The sequence below is a fragment of the Oncorhynchus mykiss genome, chromosome 14 (assembly GCF_057628025.1).
Source record: "Oncorhynchus mykiss isolate SJ-2025 chromosome 14, ASM5762802v1, whole genome shotgun sequence".
Taxonomy (NCBI): Eukaryota; Metazoa; Chordata; class Actinopteri; order Salmoniformes; family Salmonidae; genus Oncorhynchus; species Oncorhynchus mykiss.
In genome coordinates this window covers 4,396,505-4,420,396 of record NC_143035.1, presented here as the reverse complement: position 1 = coordinate 4,420,396, position 23,892 = coordinate 4,396,505, and the positions used below count along the sequence as shown (strand labels likewise).

The 23,892-nt window shown below is 42.5% G+C and overlaps 1 protein-coding gene across 1 annotated transcript; it reads left to right on the top strand.

Moving 5' to 3' along the window:
- The first annotated feature begins 8,335 nt into the window (after window positions 1-8,335).
- Window positions 8,336-9,127, top strand: LOC149978248 (uncharacterized). Its single transcript, XM_090198174.1, has one exon. It carries the CDS (start codon window positions 8,336-8,338, stop codon window positions 9,035-9,037), a length of 702 nt encoding a protein of 233 aa, XP_090054300.1. The 3' UTR covers window positions 9,038-9,127.
- The last annotated feature ends 14,765 nt before the right edge of the window (window positions 9,128-23,892 follow it).

Here is a 23,892-nt window from a genome sequence, read left to right as displayed (position 1 = left end):
CCCTGTGCCCAAGAACACAAAGGCAACCTGCCTAAATGACTACAGACCCGTAGCACTCAAGTCCGTAGCCACTTGCTTTGAAAGGTTGGTAATGGCTCACATCAACACCATTATCCCAGAAACCCTAGACCCAATCCAACTTGCATACCGCCCAAACAGATCCACAGATGATGCAATCTCTATTGCACTCCACACTGCCCTTTCCCACCTGGACAAAAGAAACACTTATGTGAGAATGCTGTTCATTGACCACAGCTCGGCGTTCAACACCATAGTACCCTCAAAGCTCATCACTAAGCTAAGTATCCTGGGACTAAACACCTCACTCTGCAACTGGATCCTTGACTTCCTGATGGGCCGCCCCCAGGTGGTGAGGGTAGGTAGCAACACATCTGCCGCTCTGAGCCTCAACACTGGAGCTCCACAGGGATGCGTGCTCAGTCCCCTTCTGTACTCCCTGTTCACCCAAGACTGCATGGCCAGGCACAACTCCAACACCATCATTAAGTTTGCAGTTGACACAACAGTGGTAGGCCTGATCACCAACAACGACAAGACAGCCTATAGGGATGAGGTCAGAGACCTGGCCGGGTGGTGCCAGAATAACAACCTATCCCTCAACGTAACCATTTCTTTACTTACCTATTGTTCACCTAGCACCTCTTTTGGACTATTGGTTAGAGCCTGTAAGCAAGCATTTCACTGTATTCGGCGCACATGACAAATAAACTTTGATTTTACTAAATGTGTAATGTGTTAGGTATTTTAACATTGCTCTTTTTTTAACAAACAAACACATTTGATTCATTAATAAAATCTTTAATAAATTGTCTCCCTCAAATTACGTGGACAATAATGCAATATGTGAGAGGGAGAGAATCTAATTACATTGATCCTCAACTTGCTCAGAAACTTTATTCAGGATAAATGTATACTGAACAAAAATATAAACGCAACATGCAACAATTTCCAAGATTTTACTGAGTTACAGTTCATATAACAAAATCAGTCAATTTAAATAAATTCATTAGGCCTTTAATCTATAGATTTCACATGACTGGGAATACAGATATGGATCTGTTGGTCACAGATAACTTAAAAAAAGAAGTAGGGGCGTGGATCAGACAACCACTCAGTATCTGGTGTGACCACCACTTGCCCCATGCAGTGCGACACATCTCCTTCACATTGAGTTGATCAGGCTGTGGAGTGTGGCCTCTGGAATGTTGTCACACTCCTCTTCAATGGCTGTGCGAAGTTACTGGATATTGTCCGGAACTGGAACACGCTGTCCTACATGTTGATCCAGAGCGTCCCACAAATCAAATCCAATTTTATTTGTCACATACACATGGTTAGCAGATGTTAATGCGAGTGTAGCGAAATGCTTGTGCTTCTAGTTCCGACCATGCAGTAATATCTAACAAGTAATCTAACAATTTCACAACAACTACCTTATACACACACAAGTGTAAAGGAATGAATAAGAATATGTACATAAAAATATATATGGATGAGCGATGGCTGAACGGCACAGGCAAGATGCATAGATGGTATAGAGTACAGTATATAAATATGAGATGAGTCGTGTAGGGTTTGTAAACATTCTATAAAGTGGCATAGTTTAAAGTGACTATTACATCCAAATTGTAATTATTAAAGTGGCTAAAGATTGAGTCAGTATGTTGGCAGCAGTCACTCAATGTTAGTGATGGCTGTTTAACAGTCTGATGGACCTGAGATAGAAGCTGTTTTTCAGTCTCCCGATCCCGGCTTTGATGCACCTGTACTGACCTCGCCTTCTGGATGATAGCGGGGTGAACAGGCAGTGGCTCGCATGGCTGCTGTCCTTGATGATCCTTTTGGCTTTCCTGCGACATCGGGTGGTGTAGGTGTCTTGGAGAGCAGGTAGTTTGCCCCCTGTGATGCGTTGTGCAGACCTCACTACCCTCTGGAGAGCCTTACGGTTGTGGGCGGAGCAGTTGCCGTACCAGGCGGTGATACAGCCCGACAGGATGCTCTAGATTGTGCATCTGTAAAAGTTTGTGTGTTTTTGGTGACAAGCAGCATTTCTTCAGCCTCCTGAGGTTGAAGAGGCGCTGTTGCGCATTCTTCACCACGCTGTCTGTGTGGGTGGACCATTTCAGTTTGTTCGTGATGTGTATGCCGAGGAACTTATAACTTTCCACCTTCTCCACTACTGTCCCGTCAATGTGGATAGGGGGGTGCTCCCTCTGCTGTTTCCTGAAGTCCACAATCATCTCCTTAGTTTTGTTGACGTTGAGTGTGAGGTTATTTTCCTGACACCACACTCCGAGGGCCCTCACCTCCTCCCTGTAGGCCATCTCGTCGTTGTTGGTAATCAAGCCTAGCACTGTAGTGTCGTCTGCAAAAATGATGATTGAGTCGGAGGCATGCATGGCCACGCAGTCATGGGTGAACAGGGAGTACAGGAGAGGGCTGAGAACGTACCCTTGTGGGGCCCAAGTGTTGAGGATCAGCGGAGATGATCACCACCTGGGGGCGGTCCGTCAGGAAGTCCAGGACCCAGTTGCACATTGCGGGGTCAAGACCAAGGGTCTCGAGCTTAATGACGAGTTTGGAGAGTACTATGGTTTAAATGCTAAGCTGTAGTCGATGAACAGCAGTCTTACATAGGTATTTCTCTTGTCCTCTTGGGTTAGGGCAATGTGCAGTGTGATTGCGTCGTATGTGGACCTATTGGGGCGGTAAGCAAATTGGAGTGGATCTAGGGTGTCAGGTAGGGTGGAGGTGATATGATCCTTAACTAGTCTCTCAAAGCACTTCATGATGACAGAGGTGATTTCATTTAGTTCAGTTACCTTAGCTTTCTTGGGAACTGGAACAATGGTGGCCCTCTTGAAGCATGTGGGAACAGCAGACTGGGATAATGATTGATTGACTATGTGCGTAAACACACCAGCCAGCTGGTCTGCGCATGCTCTGAGGACGCGGCTAGGGATGCCTTCTGGGCAGGCAGCCCTGCGAGGGTTAACACATTTAAATGCTTTACTCACATTGGCTGCGGTGAAGGAGAGCCTGCAGGTTTTGGTAGTGGGCCGTGTCGTTGGCTCTGTATTGTCTTCAAAGCGAGCAAAGAAGTTGTTTAGTTTGTCTGGGAGCAGGACATTGTGGTCTGCGACGGGACTGGTTTTCTTTTTGTAGTCCGTGATTGACTGTAGACCCTGCCACATACTGTACCTCTCGTGTCTGAGCCGTTGAATTGTGACTCTACTTTGTCTCTATACTCTGACGCTTAGCTTGTTTGATTGCCTTGCGGAGGGAATAGCTACACTGTTTGTATTCGGTCATGTTTCTGGTCGACTTGCCCTGATTAAAAGCAGTGGTTCGGGCTTTCAGTTTTGCCGTAATGCTGCCATCAATCCACGGTTTCTGGTTGGAGAAGGTTTTAATAGTTGCTGTGGGTACACATGCTCAATGGGTGACATGTCTGTTGAGTATGCAGGCCATGGAAGAACTGGGCCATTTTCTGAATTTTGTACAGATCCTTGCGAAATGGGGACGTGCATTATAATGCTGAAACATGAGGTGATGGCGGTGGATGAATGGGACGACAATGAGACTCAGAATCTCGACCAGGTACTTCTGTGGATTCATATTGCCATCGATGAAACGCAATTGTGTTCGTTGTCCGGAACTTGTGCCTGTCCATACCATAACCCCACCGCCACCATGAGGCATTCTGTTAACAATGTTGACATCCGAAATCCACTCACCCACACAACGCCATACACATGGTCTGCAGTTGTGAGGCCGGTTGGACGTACTGCCAAATTCTCTAAAATGATGTCGGAGGCAGCTTAGGGTAGAGAAATTAACATTTAATTATCTGGCAACAGCTTTGGTGGACATTCCTGCAATCAGCATGCCAATTGCACGCTCCCTCAACACTTGAGACATCTGTGGCATTGTGTTGTGTGAAACACAACTTCACATTTTAGAGTTGCCTTTTATTGTCCCCAGCACAAGGGGGACAATCAGCTTCTTGATGTGCCACACCTGTCAGGTGGATGGATTATCTTGGCAAAGGAGAAATGATCACTAAGAGGGATGTAGACTAATTTGTGCACAACATTTGAGAGAAGCTTTTTGTGCATATGGAACATTTCTGGGATCTTTTATTTCAGCTCATGAAACATGGGACCAACACTTTACATGTTGGGTTTATATTTTTGTTCAGTGTAGTTATGCCACATTCAGGTGCTAGTTAGAACTATTAAACTCTTGATACCTTGTTGTAGTTATACACATGCCACGTTCAACGAATCAGCATGTCGGAAATTTGAATCTCCTAGTTCTGACTAGCATGTGAATGTGTCAATTAGCCCGTAGTTTGCATGTCACATGCTTTCCAGTGGAAACAGATAGCTCATTTTATGACACATGTTTTTGTTTGTTTTGGTGTTTTTCCAGCTGTTCCTGCACACATCATTTTTTCTTGAGGCAATGCGAAGTTTGGTAGCCGAAGTCTACGCCCCTTCGTTGGTGATTGGTCAACAGTACTCCTCCTAGTAAGTGTGGGAACTTTTGTCGGGTTCATGTGCTAGTTGGAACTCGGAAACTTCCGACTTGCAAACTGGTTGAACGTAGTCTGTTGTCATTCAACTAGAGATGACTAGTTTTCAGGCAAATGTTTTCACTTGAGAAATACTGCACCAAACATCTTAGTTAGATGTAAAATTGCGAGACTAAGACCTCCTCAGCAAAAACATCTAAATTAATTATGATTTCTAGATTTATCTTAGATTAATTCAGACTATTTTGTATACTGTGTATACTGACTGTTGTTGCTACAGCTTCGCAAGAGGACAAACAGTAATATTGATGTTTTTTCTCCTTTTTCAAGCAGTCTTTTAGGAGAGTATGCGAGGCACAGATGTTTGCTTCACCTAGCCGAGTTCTACTAGGAGCAAACCGAGCCTAGTAGGCAGGCACCTTTAGGTTAGATCTGAAGGATTCAATGCCATAGAAATGTTCAGTACCTGGCTAAAAGGTGAGCCACTTTCATGGTACCAGTTATCCCAAGTTGAACTCAGAATTGACCAACGTTACCTCACTAACTCCTCAAACTATATTCGTAGTATAGGGCTCAGGTAGCCTAGTGTAAATAACTTTTAAACTTGACTTAACCTATGTGTCCAATTACAGTGGGACGCTGGCAGTAGCCTAAACTATGGGGACATCTAGTGGTATCTTTTTCCCTGAAAAAAAGAAGTGGCCATTTGGCCCCCAAAAAATCCAACGAGGAACATCTCTGATACTGTCCTTGGAGTCCCTGGCTCCTACCAACTCGCTCTGACAGGTGAGATCAATGGCGACAACAAACAATTCGGATTTCAATGATTTATAATGAATATGATGTGTTTGGAAAGTGAAAAAACGTGTCTGAGTATTTCTTATAAAGTTTAGTTGAGGTTCATTAATCAATGAATGCTCCGGTAGTCTTTTCCCACCTACAAACAGATCGCCTAGGCCTACCACAAAAATGACCATGAAACAAAGTGCATTCATGGATTTCTACATCCATCACTGGGGCTCGAGCTCCCTGCCATCCAGGACCTCTATACCGGGCGGTGTCAGAGGAAGGCCCTAAAAATTGTCAAAGACTCCAGCCACCCAAGTCATGGACGGTTCTCTCAGCTACCACACGGCAAGTCCAGAACTAACAGGACCCTGAACAGCTTCAACCCCCAAGCTACAGTGCCTTCAGAAAATATTCACACCCCTTGATTTTTTCCACATTTTGTTGTGTTTCAGCCTCAATTTAAAATGGATTAAATTAAGATTTTTGTTGTCACTGGCCTACACACAATACCGAATATTTTTTCCCCTGACATTTTTACCAATTAATAAAGAACGAAAAGTTGAAATGTCTTGAGTCAATAAGTATTCAACCCCTTTGTTATGGCAAGCCTAAATAAGTTCAGGAGTAAAAATTGTCTTAACAAGTCACATAAATTGCATGGATTCGTTCTGTGTATGAATACTTATGTAAATTAGATATTTCTATATTTTATTTTCAATAAGTTGGCAAGAGTTTCTAAAATAATATTTTTACTTTGTCATTATGGGGTATTGTGTTTAGATTGGTGAGATTAAAAAAATAATATTTAATTCATTTTTAATTTCGGCTGTAACACAACAAAATGTGGAATAAGTCAAGGGGTATATATACTTTCTGAAGGCTGATGACTGCTAAATAGTTAGTTAAATAGTTAACCAATTGAGTACCACAGTATGAGTGAAAATACTCATAATACCTAGTGGTAATAATTTTTTCACCATTCATTTTTGCGTCAGGGATTTTCAAACTACTTCATATAAGGTCTGTGTTTCGTGTATGCTTGATAACCAAGCAAATCTCTCTTGGAATAGGTAAATATATCAATATATTCACCTGTAATTACCCCCTAAAAACGAAATGCTAATGTGGCTAACATACAGAACTACATATCTTGTCGCAATCTTTAACATCATCCCTTAAGGCACATTTGTCAATGTGAACTCATGGACAAGTAGCAAGTAACCTAGCAAGTAGATATTATAACCTTTTTAGTTTCTCATGTAAATAATTGATAGTGTTTCTCATGTGTACTCTTGTTTAGCATTTTTCAGATTTCAGATTACCTAGCTAGCTACCTTAGCATGAAATTACCCTCTGGCCTTTGTAGCGAACTAGCTAACCTTAGGTCTCGCTGTCGATCAGAAGCAAGGATGGTTCTGTGCTACGTACCGGATTGTAACCACTACTCCGATAAGCACAAGTGTATTTGATCCTTTTCCGACCTCTGTAAGCGAGAGGCGTCGCTAGAGCCGTGTGATAAGGTAAGCCCTGTTTGCTAGCTGCTAACGAGCAATTTTGGTTAAGTTAAAGATCTGTGGTTAGTTAGATGCCTTTAAAAATTTGCTAGATAGACTGTAGTTACATGTACAACACACATTAAACTTCCTTACAAGAAAAAATAAAACCAGCATAGGCTAGCATAATGACTGTTAACATTTTCATTGACAAGGCTTTAGTGAGCTGCCAGCTACTTTTTCACATGGTGACATGCCAAATAGCGTTAGCCCACCAGGGAAGGGATATTTAGCTAGCTAGTTAACGTTAACTTACCGTTCGTGTAGTCAGACTTGCTAGCTAACGTTAGACCAGCCCCATGGCAAGGATAGTCACCACTTAGAAAAGTCTACACGGGCGGTGAGCTAAAGTTAACTAGCTAGCTAGCTAAATAATGCCTGGTGGGATACCTAGTTAGGGACCTTGGTTGGCTAGATAGCTACATTAGCTAAAGTTAGCTAGCTAACTCACAAGACTTGTGGGCTCAATGTTTCCCATACAAAACACAAATGTTTTTGTTCCACTAGTACATCTGTTGTACAGGACTAGTCAAACTACCTGTGAAGTCAGTTATAAATGTCAGCAGGGATGGAAATTAAGTTAGTCCAAGTCTAGCACTTTTCAGATTGGGCTAGCAGAAAATGTGCCAAACTTGCCTGACACAGCAGGGAAGTGTTGTCTTTACAAACATCGCATGCCACAGATTTTGGACCTGAATGTAGAAATCGTGGTCTGCTGGACAGTGCCCAAAATCCTTATGTTACACCGCTGCATGTCAGTCCCTTTCAGACGATCACTGTTGGTCCTCCTCAGTGACCTCACGGCTGAGGGTTTTAACTTTCCTCTTGATAATTAGAGTCAGAAGTACAGTTGTATAGTTTATCGCAATACTTTACCTCTTTGGGCAAATAGTGCCCTGTTCTGATCATCTACATAGTTCAGCATTCCAGATAATTCCTCCATCCCAGCAGAAATGTCCCATCCACATAGCAGGATTTTAGATGTGCAGAGTCAATGTTACACTTACTATAGTCAAGTATGTGGGTTATGGTATTTAAATATAGATATTACCATTTTAGTAATCAACCTAGGTAGCTAGTAAAATGTACTTATCTTTTTGTCGCGGACTAAAAACCCAGTGACAACACAAGGGTCGGCAGATGTCATTTTCTGTTGGGAAAGAGAAATGGCTCTGTATTTACCAGATAGGGTAGCTCATCCACCATGACAGAAGAAAATTATCCAGATACATCCACCATGGCAGAAGAGGAGGATCCACACACATCCACCATGACAGAAGAAAATGATCCAGACACATCCACAATGGCAGTGGAGGAAGATCCACACACATCCACCATGGCAGAAGAGGAGGATCCACACACATCCACCATGGCAGAAGAAAATGATCCAGACACATCCACCATGGCAGAAGAGGAAGATCCACACACATCCACCATGGCAGAAGAGGAAGATCCACACACATCCACCATGGCAGAAGAGGGGGATCCAGACACATCCACCATGGAAGAAGAGGGGGATCCAGACACATCCACCATGGCAGAAGAGGGGGATCCAGATACATCCACCATGGCAGAAGAGGGGGATCCAGACACATCCACCATGGCAGAAGAGGGGGATCCAGATACATCCACCATGGCAGAACAGGGGGATCCAGATACATCCACCATGACAGAAGAGGGGGATCCAGACACATCCACCATGGCAGAAGAGGGGGATCCAGATACATCCACCATGACAGAAGAGGGGGATCCAGATACATCCACCATGACAGTAGAGGGGGATCCAGACACATCCACCATGACAGAAGAGGGGGATCCAGACACATCCACCATGGCAGAAGAGGGGGATCCAGACACATCCACCATGGCAGAAGAGGGGGATCCAGACACATCCACCATGACAGAAGAGGGGGATCCAGACACATCCACCATGACAGAAGAGGGGGATCCAGACACATCCACCATGGCAGAAGAGGGGGACCCAGACACATCCACCATGGCAGAAGAGGAGGACCCAGACACATCCACCATGGCAGAAGAGGAGGATTCAAACACATCCACCATGGCAGAAGAGGAGGACCCAGACACATCCACCATGGCAGACGATGAAGTTTCAGGCCCCTCGGCTGCTGAATAATGTAGGAGGCTGCTGTCTGCACAGTTGCAGAATGTTCTCACTGAGGTGCATCTTGAGGACACATTAGCGCAGTTGATGCCTGCAGGAGTCACTGCTAACATTCCTCCATTCCTGAACCACAGAAGGTTCACAAAGTGAGATACTGTACATCTCACAAGAAACATAGCGAGAAACAGGATCCATGTTGAGAGGGGAAATGCTTGACTAAAAGGTGTTAAAATCCTGAGATTCCCACCTTATCTGCATTGTTATAGCAATGTGCTGGTGCAGACTTGCTGTGCGCTTGTAAACCTCCAAGAGCCACTCATCAGAGAAGTAGCTGTTGATTGGGAATCAAGAACAAACAATGAGGCATGAGAATTGGGTGTTGAGGGACCACATTGTCCAAGGTGGGTTTGTGTTATGATTAAAAAAAATAAGCATTTTCTGTTCAGATAAAGATGTTGATACAGCATTGAAAAAGACCCACCACTGACCAAATGTCTCTTTGCTTTCCAGTCCAACAGGAGTGCATCCCTCAGACCATCCGGTTCATGGACATCCTGTGACAGTGTGATCCAGTTGTGGAGATAACTGCACATCGAGCCTGTGGACGAACAGCTCAGTAACTCATCAAATATGAAACAATATTGTAGATGCATCAACATTTTGACTTTATGCCCCCTTTTCCCCGTTCTCTCCCATCCTGCATTCATCAGAAAAAGAAGCTCCACACAACAAAGGGGCTATGAAATAATTTAAACATGACCGGTTCCTTCTTTTTTCTCATCGTATTCAACTGTTACCATGCACCTGCAAAATAAAATAGCACAGATGTGCGAGTGCCTTTTTGAATTTTAAACTTTACATAATATAAATTCCCACTGTGCCCATGATAAAATGCAATTAACAAAAGTGTGAGGATATGCACTCAGACCAGCCATTGTGATTGAATTTACGCGAACTACATTACTGTGTGTGTATGAACTATGTGGAATATTTTTGGACTATTGGTTTCCATGAAAATAGGTACTGACAGAAGGCGCAACAAGAACACTGATCCATTAGTGGAGCTGCCCTTAGTCCTGGTGCCAGTAAGGATGGTCTTTACAGAGGCTGGATATAGAAATATTTTGACCTCACTACCTCTTCAATGGTAAAGTCCCTTGCATCATATGGACACTTGACCACCACTGCTGTGTTGCGCTCCAGACCATCCGGTGATGCCACCAGGGTCCCAGACCCTGTGACCCAAGGCCCTGACTCCTGCACATCAATCCCTGTAGCCATTGATGTCCTCCTCTTCGTTATCTGTGCCCCCACTTTACAGACAACACCCCGTCCAGCAACTGATCTGAGGACCCTTTTTGGCACGCTAGGACCTAACCACTGCTCCAAAATTGCTGGCCGTCAACCTCCCCCTCCTCATGGTGTGCAAGTTGGGGTTGGTGTGCTGTCCAGCTTTTGCCTTCCATATAGCTTCCTGCTGCACCACCGATAGTGCCATGCCAGGAGGATGTCTGCATGCCCCAGGTGCCATTGTTTTTTAACAATGTCCGGTACAGACAGGAAGGGTAGCGGTTGTTCTGGCTCAGGTTCAAGGGGACATGCCATTCCACTGAACCTGCCCCAGAGACGGTTCCTTAGACACTGAAGATCTTTCTCTGTGGGCTCTCAGGACTGAGGGTTGTAGTCTTGGGCCGGGTACATGTCCTCCACTGGCTCCACCTGGTTGGGCACGGCTGGCTTCCTCCACACGCATTCCACATCCGTTTAGCCGATATTGTGAACTGCAAAAATAGCCAATGCATGGCTACACTTATGAGTTCCACGGGGGCATTTGCATGTGGTAGAGAGAATCCCCTGGTCACCTGTAGAGACCTGCCAAGAGGAAGGATGTTAACTGCCACTTGCCTTTCAATGCATGACTTTGAACACCTTGAAATGCATTTGTTGTAAGAAATGTGCTATATAAATGAACCCAGGATCCCAGACCCCGCGACCCAAAGTCCTGACTCCTGCACATCCATCCCTGTAGCCATTTTGAATGCCTTGATGCCCTCCTCTTCGTTATCTGTTCCCCATTTACAAACACCCCATCCAACAACTGAACACCTTGAAATGCATTTGTTGTAATAAATATGCAATATAAATAGTTTGATTTGATTGATGACATTACAGCTGTATTTAACAAAATATAATTTTCACATGAGGATAAGTGCAGTTTTTTCCCATAAACTTTTAATTGATAACTTGGGATTTTATCACTTGACATATCAATCATAGGATCCTATATATCAAGACTGCATGTACCACTCCGAATAAATAAATATTGTGCCTTTGAAGATTTCTCTCTGGACATGAAACTACCATACAGGCTGGATGTCTAACAAAGTCGATTTTGAATGGCAAATGAGTTTTAGATTCATTCTCGTCTATGACAGCATTCTAGAACTGAGTTATCACTCATCAAAGTCTGGTATCCGGGGTAATCTGGTTGATGATTATAGAATTGATTAAGTGGCTCTTTCCTTGTAGAATGTTGACAGCTGTATAGAACACATTGCATTGCTAAGATGCTCAAATGTATCATAATAGCAACACTCACTGACAGGATAACTTTATCCCTCATGCTGGCCCTAGGGTCCACGCAGATATTCTAGGTAGCTATAATCCAGCACAGTGGGTGCTTCATAATACCCATAAAACCTAGCTGCGCCTGGAATTGTAGAACTACTTCATATAAGGTCTCTGTGTTTCGTGTTGACTTACCCTAGCGTGACGTTTTGATAGCCATGTAATTCTCTCTCGGACAAGGTGAGTTCTATTTGCCTGAATTGACAAAAAAATAACAACAGAGAAGACCTCAGCAAGACTACAAATTCTTGCAGGAATCTCCAACACATAATCTCTAGCCAACACTGTCAGCTACAGTTTACCAGCGTGATGAGAGACTTTTGGGCCCAATCCACGAATGTATGTCCCCTTTCTCTGTTTTAGCTAGCCACTGACTACACTTTAGCTAGCTAGTTAGCAGAGCAGCAGATCAAACAATTATTTTGTTTTACTTAGCCTAGATTATTGTTTGTACAGTATGTCGACTTTGATGTCTATTTCAGACCTTATGGCATTTTTCAAGGATGAGCATAACTTTAAAAGGGGATAAGACCACTATATTTGTATGGCAATGTGGAGAAGTGCAGCTAGTGGGGGCAATTTACCGGTTTGGTCAGGGCCTGGGGAGTTCCCATTCTTCTCTGCAGATTCACTCAAGCTCTGTCAGGTGGATGGGGAGCGTCGCTGCGTAGCCATTTCCAGGTCTCTCCAGAGATTTTCGAGCGGGCTCAAGTCCGGGCTCTGGCTGGGCCACTCAAGGACATTCAGAGACTTGTCCCGAAGCCACTCCTGTGTTGTCTTGGCTGTGTGCTTAGTGTCGATGTCCTGTTGGAAAGTGAACCTTCACTCCAGTCTCAGGTCTGGAGCACTCTGGAGTAGGTTTTCATCTAGGATCTCTCTGTACTTTGCTCATATCATCTTTCCATCGATCCTGACTAGTCTCACAGTCCGTGCCACTAAAAAACATCCCCACAGCTTGATCTGTAGGGATGGTGCCAGGCTTCCTCCTGATGTGTCACTTGGCATTCAGGCCAAAGAACTCAGACTTGGTGTCATCAGACCAGAGAATCTTGTTTCTCATGGTCCGAGAGTCCCTAGGTGCCTTTTGCAAACTCCAAGCGGGCTGTCACGTGCCTTTTACTGAGAAGTGGCTTCCGTCTGGCCCCCCATAAAGGCCTTATTGGTGGAGTGCTGCAGAGATGTTTGTGTTTCTGGAAGGTTCTCCCATCTCCACAGAGGAACTCTGGAGCTCTGTCAGTGTGACCACCGGGTTCTTGGTCACCTCCCTGACCAAGGCCCTTCTCCCCCGATTGCTCAGTTTGGCCGGGCGGCCAGTTCTAGGAAGAGTCTTGGTGGTTTCAAACTCCTTCCATTTAAGAATGATGGAGGCCACTGTGTTCTTGGGGAACTTCAATGCTGCAGAAATGTTTTGGTACCCTTCCTCATATCTGTGCCTCGACACAATCCTGTCTCGGAGCTCTACGGACAATTCCTTCAACCTCATGGCTTGGTTTTTGCTCTGACATGCACTGTCAAATGCAGGACCTGATATAGACAGGTGTGTGCCTTACCAAATTATGTCAAATCAATTGAATTTACCACAGGTGGACTCCAATCAAGTAATAGAAACATATCAAGGATGATCAATGGAAACAGGATGCACCTGAGCTAAATTTCGAGTCTCATAGCAAAGGGTCTGAATAAACAAGGTGTTTCTGTATTTTTTATTTAATACATTTTCTAAAATTTGTATAAACTGGTTTTCGCTTCGTCATTATTGGGTATTGTGTGTAGATTGATGAGGGTAAAACAAAGATTGAATCATTTTTAGAATAAGGCTGTAACATCAAAATGTGGAAAAAGTAATGGGGTCTGAAAACTTTCCAAATGCACTTTATATGTACACATCTACCTCATTTCCCTCGTACCCCTCCCTACACATCGAATCGGTACTGGTACCTCGCGTATATAGCAAAGTTGTTACTCGTTATGTATTTTTTTTATTCCTTATGTTATTATTTTTCTATTTTTGCTCTGCATTGTTGGGAAGCGCCGGTAAGTAAGCATTTCATTGTTAGTATACACCTGTTTTTTACGAAGCATGTGACAAATAATAAGGTGCACGTTGATCTTGATGCGCCATTCCAAAAAAATATCGACGGTAATTATTCTAGTAACATGACAATAGATGCGTAAATGCCATTTTACAAATACAAATATTCTCGCTTTTATCCATAATAATATCATCATGTCAGTTTGCCTAACCACACAGCCTAGATGTAGCCTAGAGAGCACGTACCAAGACCAGAGTAGTCACATTGACAAAACTATCCGTAGAGTTGAAAATGCGATGGAAACGCATAGCACTTTAGATTAAAAAAAAATCTACATGAACATTTAAGCGAAAAAGTACATTTTGTGTGCACTATGTCATCACGCACTGATATATATCCGCAACAAGTAATTTTGGTGGAAACACCACTGGCGGGAACATGCGCATATTTTCTTTATACTGATTTTAGAATATCCGCTTAAAAGTATGTCGCCAATTGGATGGAAACCTAGCTACAGGCACTGTGTCCTTTGTCAGCGATTCACAAGAACTGTCACTGTACTCTCTTAGGCCATTAAAACCACAACTGTAGCCATCCCTAACAGGGGTGGATTGTTCAAAAATTGCAGTAATTTTTTCTCTCATCCTGGAGTTAAGAAAAAATGTATAAAATCAAATAGACTGTGGAATATAATCATAATAATAATACGTTCCAGACCAGGCAATATGCCTTGTGGAGGTCTTTGAAAAAAAGCATATGGTTATAATTTATCCATATCTTGTTTTTTCTTCTTCTACAATAATATGTCCACCTAATCATTTCTTTAATGTTTGCAGGAGTGAAAACAGCTGTCGCCTGGCTCTGACCATACTCAGCTGAGGCTCACATTCATGGAACATTTAAAGACAAATAGGCCATCCCTTTCTGAGTGTTTTCTCACAGAGCATCACTCTGTTCTATTGCATGGGAGTTCAGCATGTGGTCAAAAAAGAGTGACAGTGGAAAGGTGTACTTTGTGTATCAGTGCTCCCCCACCCCCAAACTCCATCCATCTGTTATGCAGAAAAAAAACAGCATCCTTTTGACAAACTACTCCTCGCAAGTCAGGACTTGGGGGGAGCTGAAAGTTGAAATGTAATGCATAGGATAGTATTACTTCAGTACTTTACAATACTCAGCAAATACCCCCATATACCCTGCATGGTAATACAATTAGCGCTAACAAATTAATTACTCAAAGTTATATTTACTCATTGGTTGAAAAGGAGGAGGTGACAGTGTGTAAATATACATTTAGCCATGTCTTTGGCCCATACCTGGCAAAATCCTTGTCCAAAATACTAAATAACACTAGAAAACAATTGGATCTTTAATATGGCTCTTTTCCAGTGCCTCCAGTGTATGTTTCGATAATATTCCAGAAGGGGGCAGTAGAGGTTTGTAACGAAACCATCCTTGACTTGTGGCTCTTCCTCACGGCTTTGTTAGATGTAACTGGAGTGGCTTTAGAGGCTCTTTCTTTCATAAAGCTAGTGGCAGTTTATGAGGGATTATAGGAATATGGTTAACAACGCTACATTGATTTTCATATTCTGTGAAAGGCAATAGACTGGAACTTATTCTTTTCGTTGTGGAGTAATATTCCGTCCCCAGTCAGTCAGTGTGAAAACATGCCAGATTGTGTAAGGATGAGGAGGCTCAGCTGCATGTTGAAGTAGTGTGGCTGAGCACCAGAGGGACCAGCAGGCCTAATGTGTTCCAGGGCCCCGTCCAGCACCTACATATGTTCACACACACACACACGTTTTGTTCTTCTATCCTCGTGGGGACCTAAAATTAATTTCCATTCAAAAATCCTATTTTCCCTTAACCCTAACCACTAACCCTAATTGTAACCCTAAACTTAACCCTTAAGCCTGAAATAGCCTTTGTCCTCATGGGTATGTGGGAAATGTCTCCACGAGAGAGAATTTTCCTTGTTTTACTATCCTCGTGGGGACTTTTGGGGATTTTAGGTCGCCACCATGATAGAATAACACACACACACACACACACCTACTGTAGGCCCTAACTCACTGCTCTTACACCTTCCCCAATATAAATACTCAAAACTAGGCCTAAACTCAGAAACCCCTTGTTCTGTCACTTGTCATTGTTCATAAAGATATTCCCTCCCACTATCATAAATCCTGCATTCCCAGGCCCAGTTCTGAAGTAATGTATGTGCCCACAGACATAAATACTAGCATATGGACATGTTAGCATTCAGCCTAGCTGTAGCAGGGTTTGAAATGCCAAGTAAACAATTACCTCATACAGCCTCAGGCTGGCCATGCAGATTGAGTGGCGTTGCCCTATCACAGGATATCTCTTCATGGTTTTTAGATACAGCCTCCCACCCCAACAAAGTTATGTTCCACATTGGGTGCCTGCCTGGGAGGCTTAGAACCTCTCTAGATGTGCTTGAAATGAAATAGAATCAGATAATTCATAGCATGTGAATAAAGCTGTCCCAGATGAAGAAACACAAGTATAAAGTCGAGTAGTGTGATACCAGAGAGCCGTATGAACTGTGAGAGATTGGGATCATATTGATGGCCAATGGGAGTTAACCCTGGGGCTTTACTAAAAGCTCTGTTATTGACTATGGAGTATTTTTACTGGGTCTGTACCACTCAGGATTGGTTTAAAATTAGCTCCAGGGATATGCCATCTTGGATTAGCATAGTTAATTTTTTTTGTGATATATTACTAATTAGTAGGTTTGAAACAATTCTGGGTGAATTGCGGTGACCTCTGCTCTGGCTAGATAAAAACGCAATTGTGGTCTTTTTTACAGGGAAACGGAATCAAGTTCGTATAAAATATTTGGTGCCTCCGGCCAATGGCTTGTAGTTATGTAAGTCACACATTTACTGTCGTAGCTAATGTGTAGGAAAGAGATTGAAAGGTACACCCAGTATAAACTAGCCTTTCCTTTTATCCCGCACCAGAAAGGACAGAGACGTTGGTCATACAGTGTTCCATTGACAGGACTGTTAACGGTGATCGGAGTTAAAAGGACCGGTTAGATTAGAATAACAAAACAGAACGGCTTTTTATGACTCAATGAAATACTCTATGAAAGAAAAAGAGAGAGAACAGAATTAACCGACAGTACTAGTGTTCCAACCAAGCCTACGCATGATTTTATTTCTCTATCATAAACAGCTCAAATGAGCTATTATGTTGGTGTTTTTATGCACGTCCCACCAATTGCTACGCAGGATATTCATTTGGTTGGAGAAATGGATCTGGTCTAATGTTGGGAAGGAAAGAGAGGGAAATGTGGCCAAATAACAATTACTTGAGGGGGCTCACCTCATAGTACTCAGAACTACAGTAAGGGGACCAGAGGTTGGGAATTTATGAAAGAATTCTGTAATTTCAACTGCGTTTGACTTTCACTCAGGATTATTGGGCACAAGTAATCGAAAGCGGCTGCATAGTTGCGAGCCAAGAAGTTGTAAACATTTAAGATATTTCGCAGCTTTAAGTTTTGACTTGAGTCACTCTGACAACTTTGTTCAGAAAGTACACCGTTCTGTTCTCACAGGCTGAGGCTGTGGGGCGGTTCCTCCTCTGCAGTGCAGTGTGGGTCCTGACTGTGCTGTGCCTGGTTGGTCCACATCTGGAGCGCAGCCCGCCAGGCCAGGTACGAGGTATGCTCTGAGGCTCTGCCACTCTGGACCACGGGGACTCGTTAAGGTAACGGGAGAAATTTAGCACGGGCTGGGGAAATAAAGCTGCATCCAAATGTAATGGGTCTGGCAGTAAAAGTATTAAATTGTACACAACTTAGCCGGAGGGGGACCTAGGCCGACTCAGGAAGGACTGCATGTAGACATGCAGAGCTATTTAGCGAAATGAGGAGTGCATGACACCCCTCATCAAAACTGTGTGGATGTATTAGTCATTAAGTGTTGAAACACCACTCGTTCGCTTGCTCCCTCCCTATCTATCCCTCTATCCCTCTCTTCAGTTGTATCTGTGAGCACATTATTGACACCAGGAGAAAAACAACAATACATCACAGCTGAGTCCCAAATAGCATCCTATTCCCTATATAGAGAACTACTTTTGACCAGGGAGAGATTGATGTCCGCGTGTCAAATTGTTTTGAGTTTAGAATCAACATGAACTCCCCCCCCCCCCCCAAGTCTTTTATGCTCGCAATTAGTGTTACCTTGACTACGAATTCAAGAGTTTCCGTTTTATATATGAACTAAACTGACCAAAAGGTCTACCTCGTACAGAGAGAATAGTGAACATTATCGACAGGCCTCTGTGAGTGCAGGACTGAAATGATTCCAGTCCTGCAATAGCTTGCTTTACTTGACAGTGTTAGTGGCGCGTAGAGTAAAGACCCTAACTTAGTCATATCACAACTGAGAGAGTTTTAGAGTGCACAATAAGTTCCATCAGTACTTTTCTCAGCCACCCTCTTGCCCCTTTTACAACAAAACCGTTAACTAAAGCTGTCTCTCCCTCAGCTCTGAGGTAATTTAGACCAGAAAAAAAAACATTTTATGAGCACTTAATGTTAATGTAACACTAGCATCGTAGTCATGAGCTCATGTTCTTCTCCTCTCCATGCCCTCTGACCAGCGAAGTGTGATATAGGGCCTGCCAGAACATTTGGCAAAATTGTCTTTTTTTTTTTATACCAAAACCTTGTTTTTCCCAGCTAGTCTTGACCTGAAAGACTTAGCTGAAAATGTGCAGTGCTTTGATTATAGAAATATACAGCACAACCACATCAGGATTCCCATACGCTGTGTAAGCTTTGAGATTTGACTTGCCAATGTTTGTTTTGCCAATGTTTTATGTAGAGCAAACCAGCGCATACGTTGCGTTGAAGATTGACAGCAATACCACAATACAGCAATTTACAGTCACACCCATTTTTTAGGCAAGTTCATATTGTTAATTAACAGATGTAAAAAAAAAAAATAAAAAAAAATTTAAATTAAAAAACAGCAGAATAATTATTCTATCATAATCTCTCGTACTTGGACATCATCTTAATAAAATGGTCTGTAAAGGTTTTATATATTTTCCTCTGAGGTCATACATCATGCATTATCATATGATTTGGGAATGTCTCAGGGAGGAACACGAAACGCCTCTCTAGACGAGTCCCGCTCTGATGAAAATGTCAGAGGTTGTATTCTGATTGCCTACCTGTAAATCATTTGTCATAACCTATACTAGCATGCAATATTTATTGGCTGTGAGCACTGTCCAACTCCACATGAGTTCCAAAGTGATTCTGTATATCCAGTATGAATTATTGCCTATTACTTTTAAGATTGTTTATGGTTGCATATTGTCTATTCATTTCATTTTGCACATATTTCTCAATTTATTTCATATGAGATTGGTTTCCTTACGTTTATTGGGCAATTTAGGCAAATAGCCTAACCCTGGAGTACCTCATCCACTTTCTTACCTGGAATACAAACTAGTAAACTCTGACAACTCAACCTTTTTCCACTCCGAGTTTAAGCCAATTGCTTTTTCATTTTCATTTAAATGCTAAACTCACCATAAGAATCTCTGCTTTATGTACAGTATAAAGCACTGTATGTTTGTATCACCATATCACTCTACAAGCACACCATTTCTTGACAACAGAGGTAAAACAGCAACCATGATAAGAGGACAACACTCAAGACTCTACCCCTCATTGATGCTGCTGCATGTGCTGATCTGTGTGAGTTCCGCTTCCTCTTATCCGGCTGGATAATCAGACAGGGAAAGGTGCCTATCATCTCCACGGTACACAGGGCTTTTTTCCTTTCCTTTCCCTCTCAGGATGTAAGGGAGGTTCCCCCTGGCTGAATCTCCACAGGGGCCCAGCGTACAGCAGCGATCCCAGGGCAGGATAACACACTCTCAGGCCCTGCTTGGTTTGTGGTCAGATCCCACCGGCAGTTTCCTAACACGACACCTCAGACAAAAGGGCCTTCCCTCGACGGGTGATAGTTGCTAAGTGACGGTGCTGCATGTCTGTAGTCTACCTCACTGTACTATACCTGCTGATGGGGGGATATTCACAGCTGAGAGGAGATAAGGACCAGGGAGAGCCCTTCAGCCCTGTGATATGGCCCCGGTGCAGAGCTCTGTATGGGTCTGTTGCCATGTTACACCTCTTTGAACCTTTCCCACAGCTGATTTATGTTCTTCTCTCCCGGCCCATTCATCTGCCATGTCACAGCTGTTTACCCTGTTGCTATCGTTGATGTTGTTGTTGTTGTTCCACTGCATTTTAAGAGCTTTATAATGAGAAGGTGGTGGATATGTTATACTTTTTTTTTTCTGTTACCAAGTCCCGGCTTGAAAAATCTAAGTGTTGAGACACGGGCTGACGGGCTCCTTATCCACTTCACATTACAGAGGGAGAAAGGAGGGCGTGATGTTTTTCTTTCTATGATGGTGTTAATCAGTATGGCAGTGTGACTGAAGAGAAGGGCCTCGCGCCTTAACGTCAAAGAAATTCCAGTCAAAGTACGTACACTGTCTGGAAACGGTCTTAAATGTGCTGCACCTGTGTAACATCATCAATGTATCTAAGTCTTCAGTGAGACATGATTTGGTGCCCTAATGCCCTTATGGCATATCAACACAGCTGTATTTTAGGATCCAGGGCCCTATCTGTCACATTCACTCGTGTCTTATCAAACACAAACAGTGTATAACCAACTATCATATTTTTCACAAGAAAAACTAAACTCCTCTTTCTCGTAGATGTTTCCCAGACACCTAACCGGCATCTCTTAGCAACACTCCCTCCCTACATTCCTTCCCTCTCTCCTTCCCACAGTGCACCTCGGCCAGCCAACAAAGACACAAAGATGTAAACAGACAGAATGAACGCTGGCTGATCCAAAACTACTCAGAGAGAGGGTCATAGGAAGTATTTATTTTGACCAAAAACAAACAGGCCCAAATTGTGTAAATATTACATGTTTTATTTGACAGTTGCTAGGACGCTGACATTGAGTGACCCCTCCCTTGTTCGAGCGCAGTATCTAGAGAAAATAGGTATACATTTCTTTTGTGTTTGATACAAGGTGTAATATATGAACTCCCATTCCTGGGTTAATATGATTTGATAAATACATGTACACATCCCAGGTGACATGTTCAAAGATAACTAAATAAAATAAAAAGACTGTATGGAATTCAAAGCTTGGGAAAATGTATCCTTTCACATTTCCACTAATCACTCTTCAAAACACTTGATTGTAAAGGAATTTTGGTTAACAGGTCATAAGCACTCGGATTTAGTGTTGAGGTTAACGAGGTCCCTAAAATCATTTGAGTTTCATTAAATGATCTGTAATAACATTTTCTGCCTCTGTAGCCAACATCACTCAACCCGGTTGATACACAGTTGAGGCAAAGCCAAAACCACTTTTTTAAATAAATTGAGAAATGTCAGTGGTCATTTGTCATCTAGATTCCTGTTGCAGTAAATTCAAGAAGTGGGGAATGATTTGATGTATTTAAAACATGTTGCTAATATTATGACAAGCAAGTTATTTTTCACCCTTTCAATGCTTCAAAAGTATGAAATATTCTGCCTCTATAATGATAAGCAGTTTGTTTTAAGTTGCATATTTGTTAGCCCGCCAATATTTATACTGCTTCTTGCTCAGGCTTCCCTTAGAATAATACTGCAATAAATGTTTTTTACTGCAGGCATCTAAGTCATTACTCATTTCTACCCTCAAACAGTAATCTCAGAAAAATTCAACTGTAGCGCTAGTACACAATACATACTGCATACTGTAATGGCAGGAATGTTTTGAATTATGTAACATTTCAGTGATGTAAAGTACTTAAGTAAAAATACTTTAAAGTGCTAAAGTAGTTTTTTATGGTATTTGTACTTTACAATTTATAATTTTGGCAACTTTCACTTTTACTTCACCTCATTCCTAAAGAAAATAATGTAATTTGTACTACATTTTCCCTGACACCCAAATGTTACATATTGAATGCTTAGCAGGACAGGAAAATGGTCCAATTCATGCACTTATCAAGAGAATATCCCTGGTCATCCCCTACTGCCTCTGATCTGGTGGACTCACTAAACACACATGCTTCATTTGTTGGAGTGTGCCCCTGGCTATCCGTAATTATTATAATTTTTTTAATGGTGCTGTCTGGTTTGCTTAATACAAGTAATTTTAAATTATTTATACTTTTACTTTTGATACTTAAGTTTATTTTAGCAATTCTATTTACTTTTGATACTTAAGTATATTTAAAACCAAATACTTTTTGACTTTTACTCAAGTAGTATTTTACTGGCTGACTTTCACTTTTACTTGAGTCATTTTCTATTAAAGTATCTTTACTTTTAATCAAGTATGACAATTGGGTACTTTTTCCACCTCTAACATGTTCAAATGTGTACTATGTTCTCCTAACCCCTCTTGGGGGCGGACTTCCCAGCGAGATTTCCAGTAGTGCCCCAAATACAGCTCAGTTTGACCAGAAAAAACATTTGATGCTTAGCAGGTCTAGAAATCCCCTCTGAAATGTGAGTATTTGACTACGATCACTTCCATGATTGGTGAAACACTAGCCTCTGTGACCTCCCTAAACACTTTAACAAGGAAATTACAGCCACACTTCAACTCATTTATACTAATTAAATGTTTCAGCAACAAACCACTTATGTGAGTATATTTGGTGTCAAGACAAGTCGTCATCTCATATTAGACATATGAGATTGCATTGTTAAAAATATACTTTCAGACACTCAAATGTGTCAAATGTAACTTCACTGAGGCCAACTGCACTCAAAGGGGGGTCAATATGGGCTGACTGACACTGATCCATAATCAAAATATTATATATGAGTACATCAAAATAACTTTCTCAATGGAGGAGCCGTGGTTTCCGCAAAAACAACTTTGTTAACTCAAACTGCTCAATAAAACGAGAGTCCATTCCTTTTGTAGAGATTACACTAGTGAGAGATTGATGAGCACAGCTCCAGATTAGCTGCGGGAGTGTCTGCTAAGTGAAACCCCCAAATTATGGTCCGTCTGGGTGGGTTCCAGGGAAACAGATCGTACCATGATACCTGAGCCTACAGCCGTTCACATAGCTGACCAGGTCACACATTTACAGTTGTGCCCTATAGGCAGGCTGTGTCTGGGGGAGAGAGGTGACATCCTGGTCAATCAACGTCCCCTGAGGCGTTTCCAGACACTTACATTTTTTATTTTTAATCTCCTCTCCACTTCTGTCCATTGTGATTTTAGGGGAAGCCTTTTGTGCTTTACCAAAACAACAGGGAGGGAGATAATAAGAGTCTGAGCAGATCAGGCCCGAGGAGTCCTCATTTACATTCTTTAGTAATCCAGCTCCATTTCCCTGCTGAACAAGGATTCTCAAATAATGTCCATAAACACTACTTTTACTACACACCTACTACATAACTACTTTCGGTGTATCTCAATATAGGCCATGATCTGAAAAGACAGGCTGGCTACCTGAGAGGTCTACCGGGCAGTTAGGATTGATGCGGTCCAGTAACCCTTTAACTCCACAAGGTGGCAGTGCGATTGACTGAAGTCAGGAGCTGGAGGAACGCGTCTATATATGATCTACCCACCGTGAACTATCATATCAGTCATAGATACAGTTATGAGATAGTCATGTTCAGCATAAACATCGATGAACAATAGAACAATCCTGTCAAGCACTGATCTTACCCTATCCACTTCTCTCTCAAACTCCTCCTCTCCTCCTGCCTGGCCTGTCTTGACCTTTAAGAGTTTAACTCGCCCTAACTCTCACAATGTCCACTGTCATCATGTGAAAACAGTGGGAAGAAAACACAGGCAAGATATTTTCCTTTCTTTTGAGTAAATTTGGCCAGTGGCTCTGGTTACAATGGGTCATGTAATCTCAGTTTCATGGGCTGGGAATGGAAAGGGTTTACACAGTCTTGTCCAGGGGTTTTGGAACTGTTAGAGGCCGTTCTACGCAGATGTATTCCAGCTTATCATGTGTATTTATCCTGACCTGATCCACTGTATATCAGACTGCAATGTGTAACGCCTCGAGGAATTCAACATTGTGACATGGTTTACGTTGGCCCGCTTCTTGTGGAACTGGAGAGGCATGACGCGATAGAGTCAA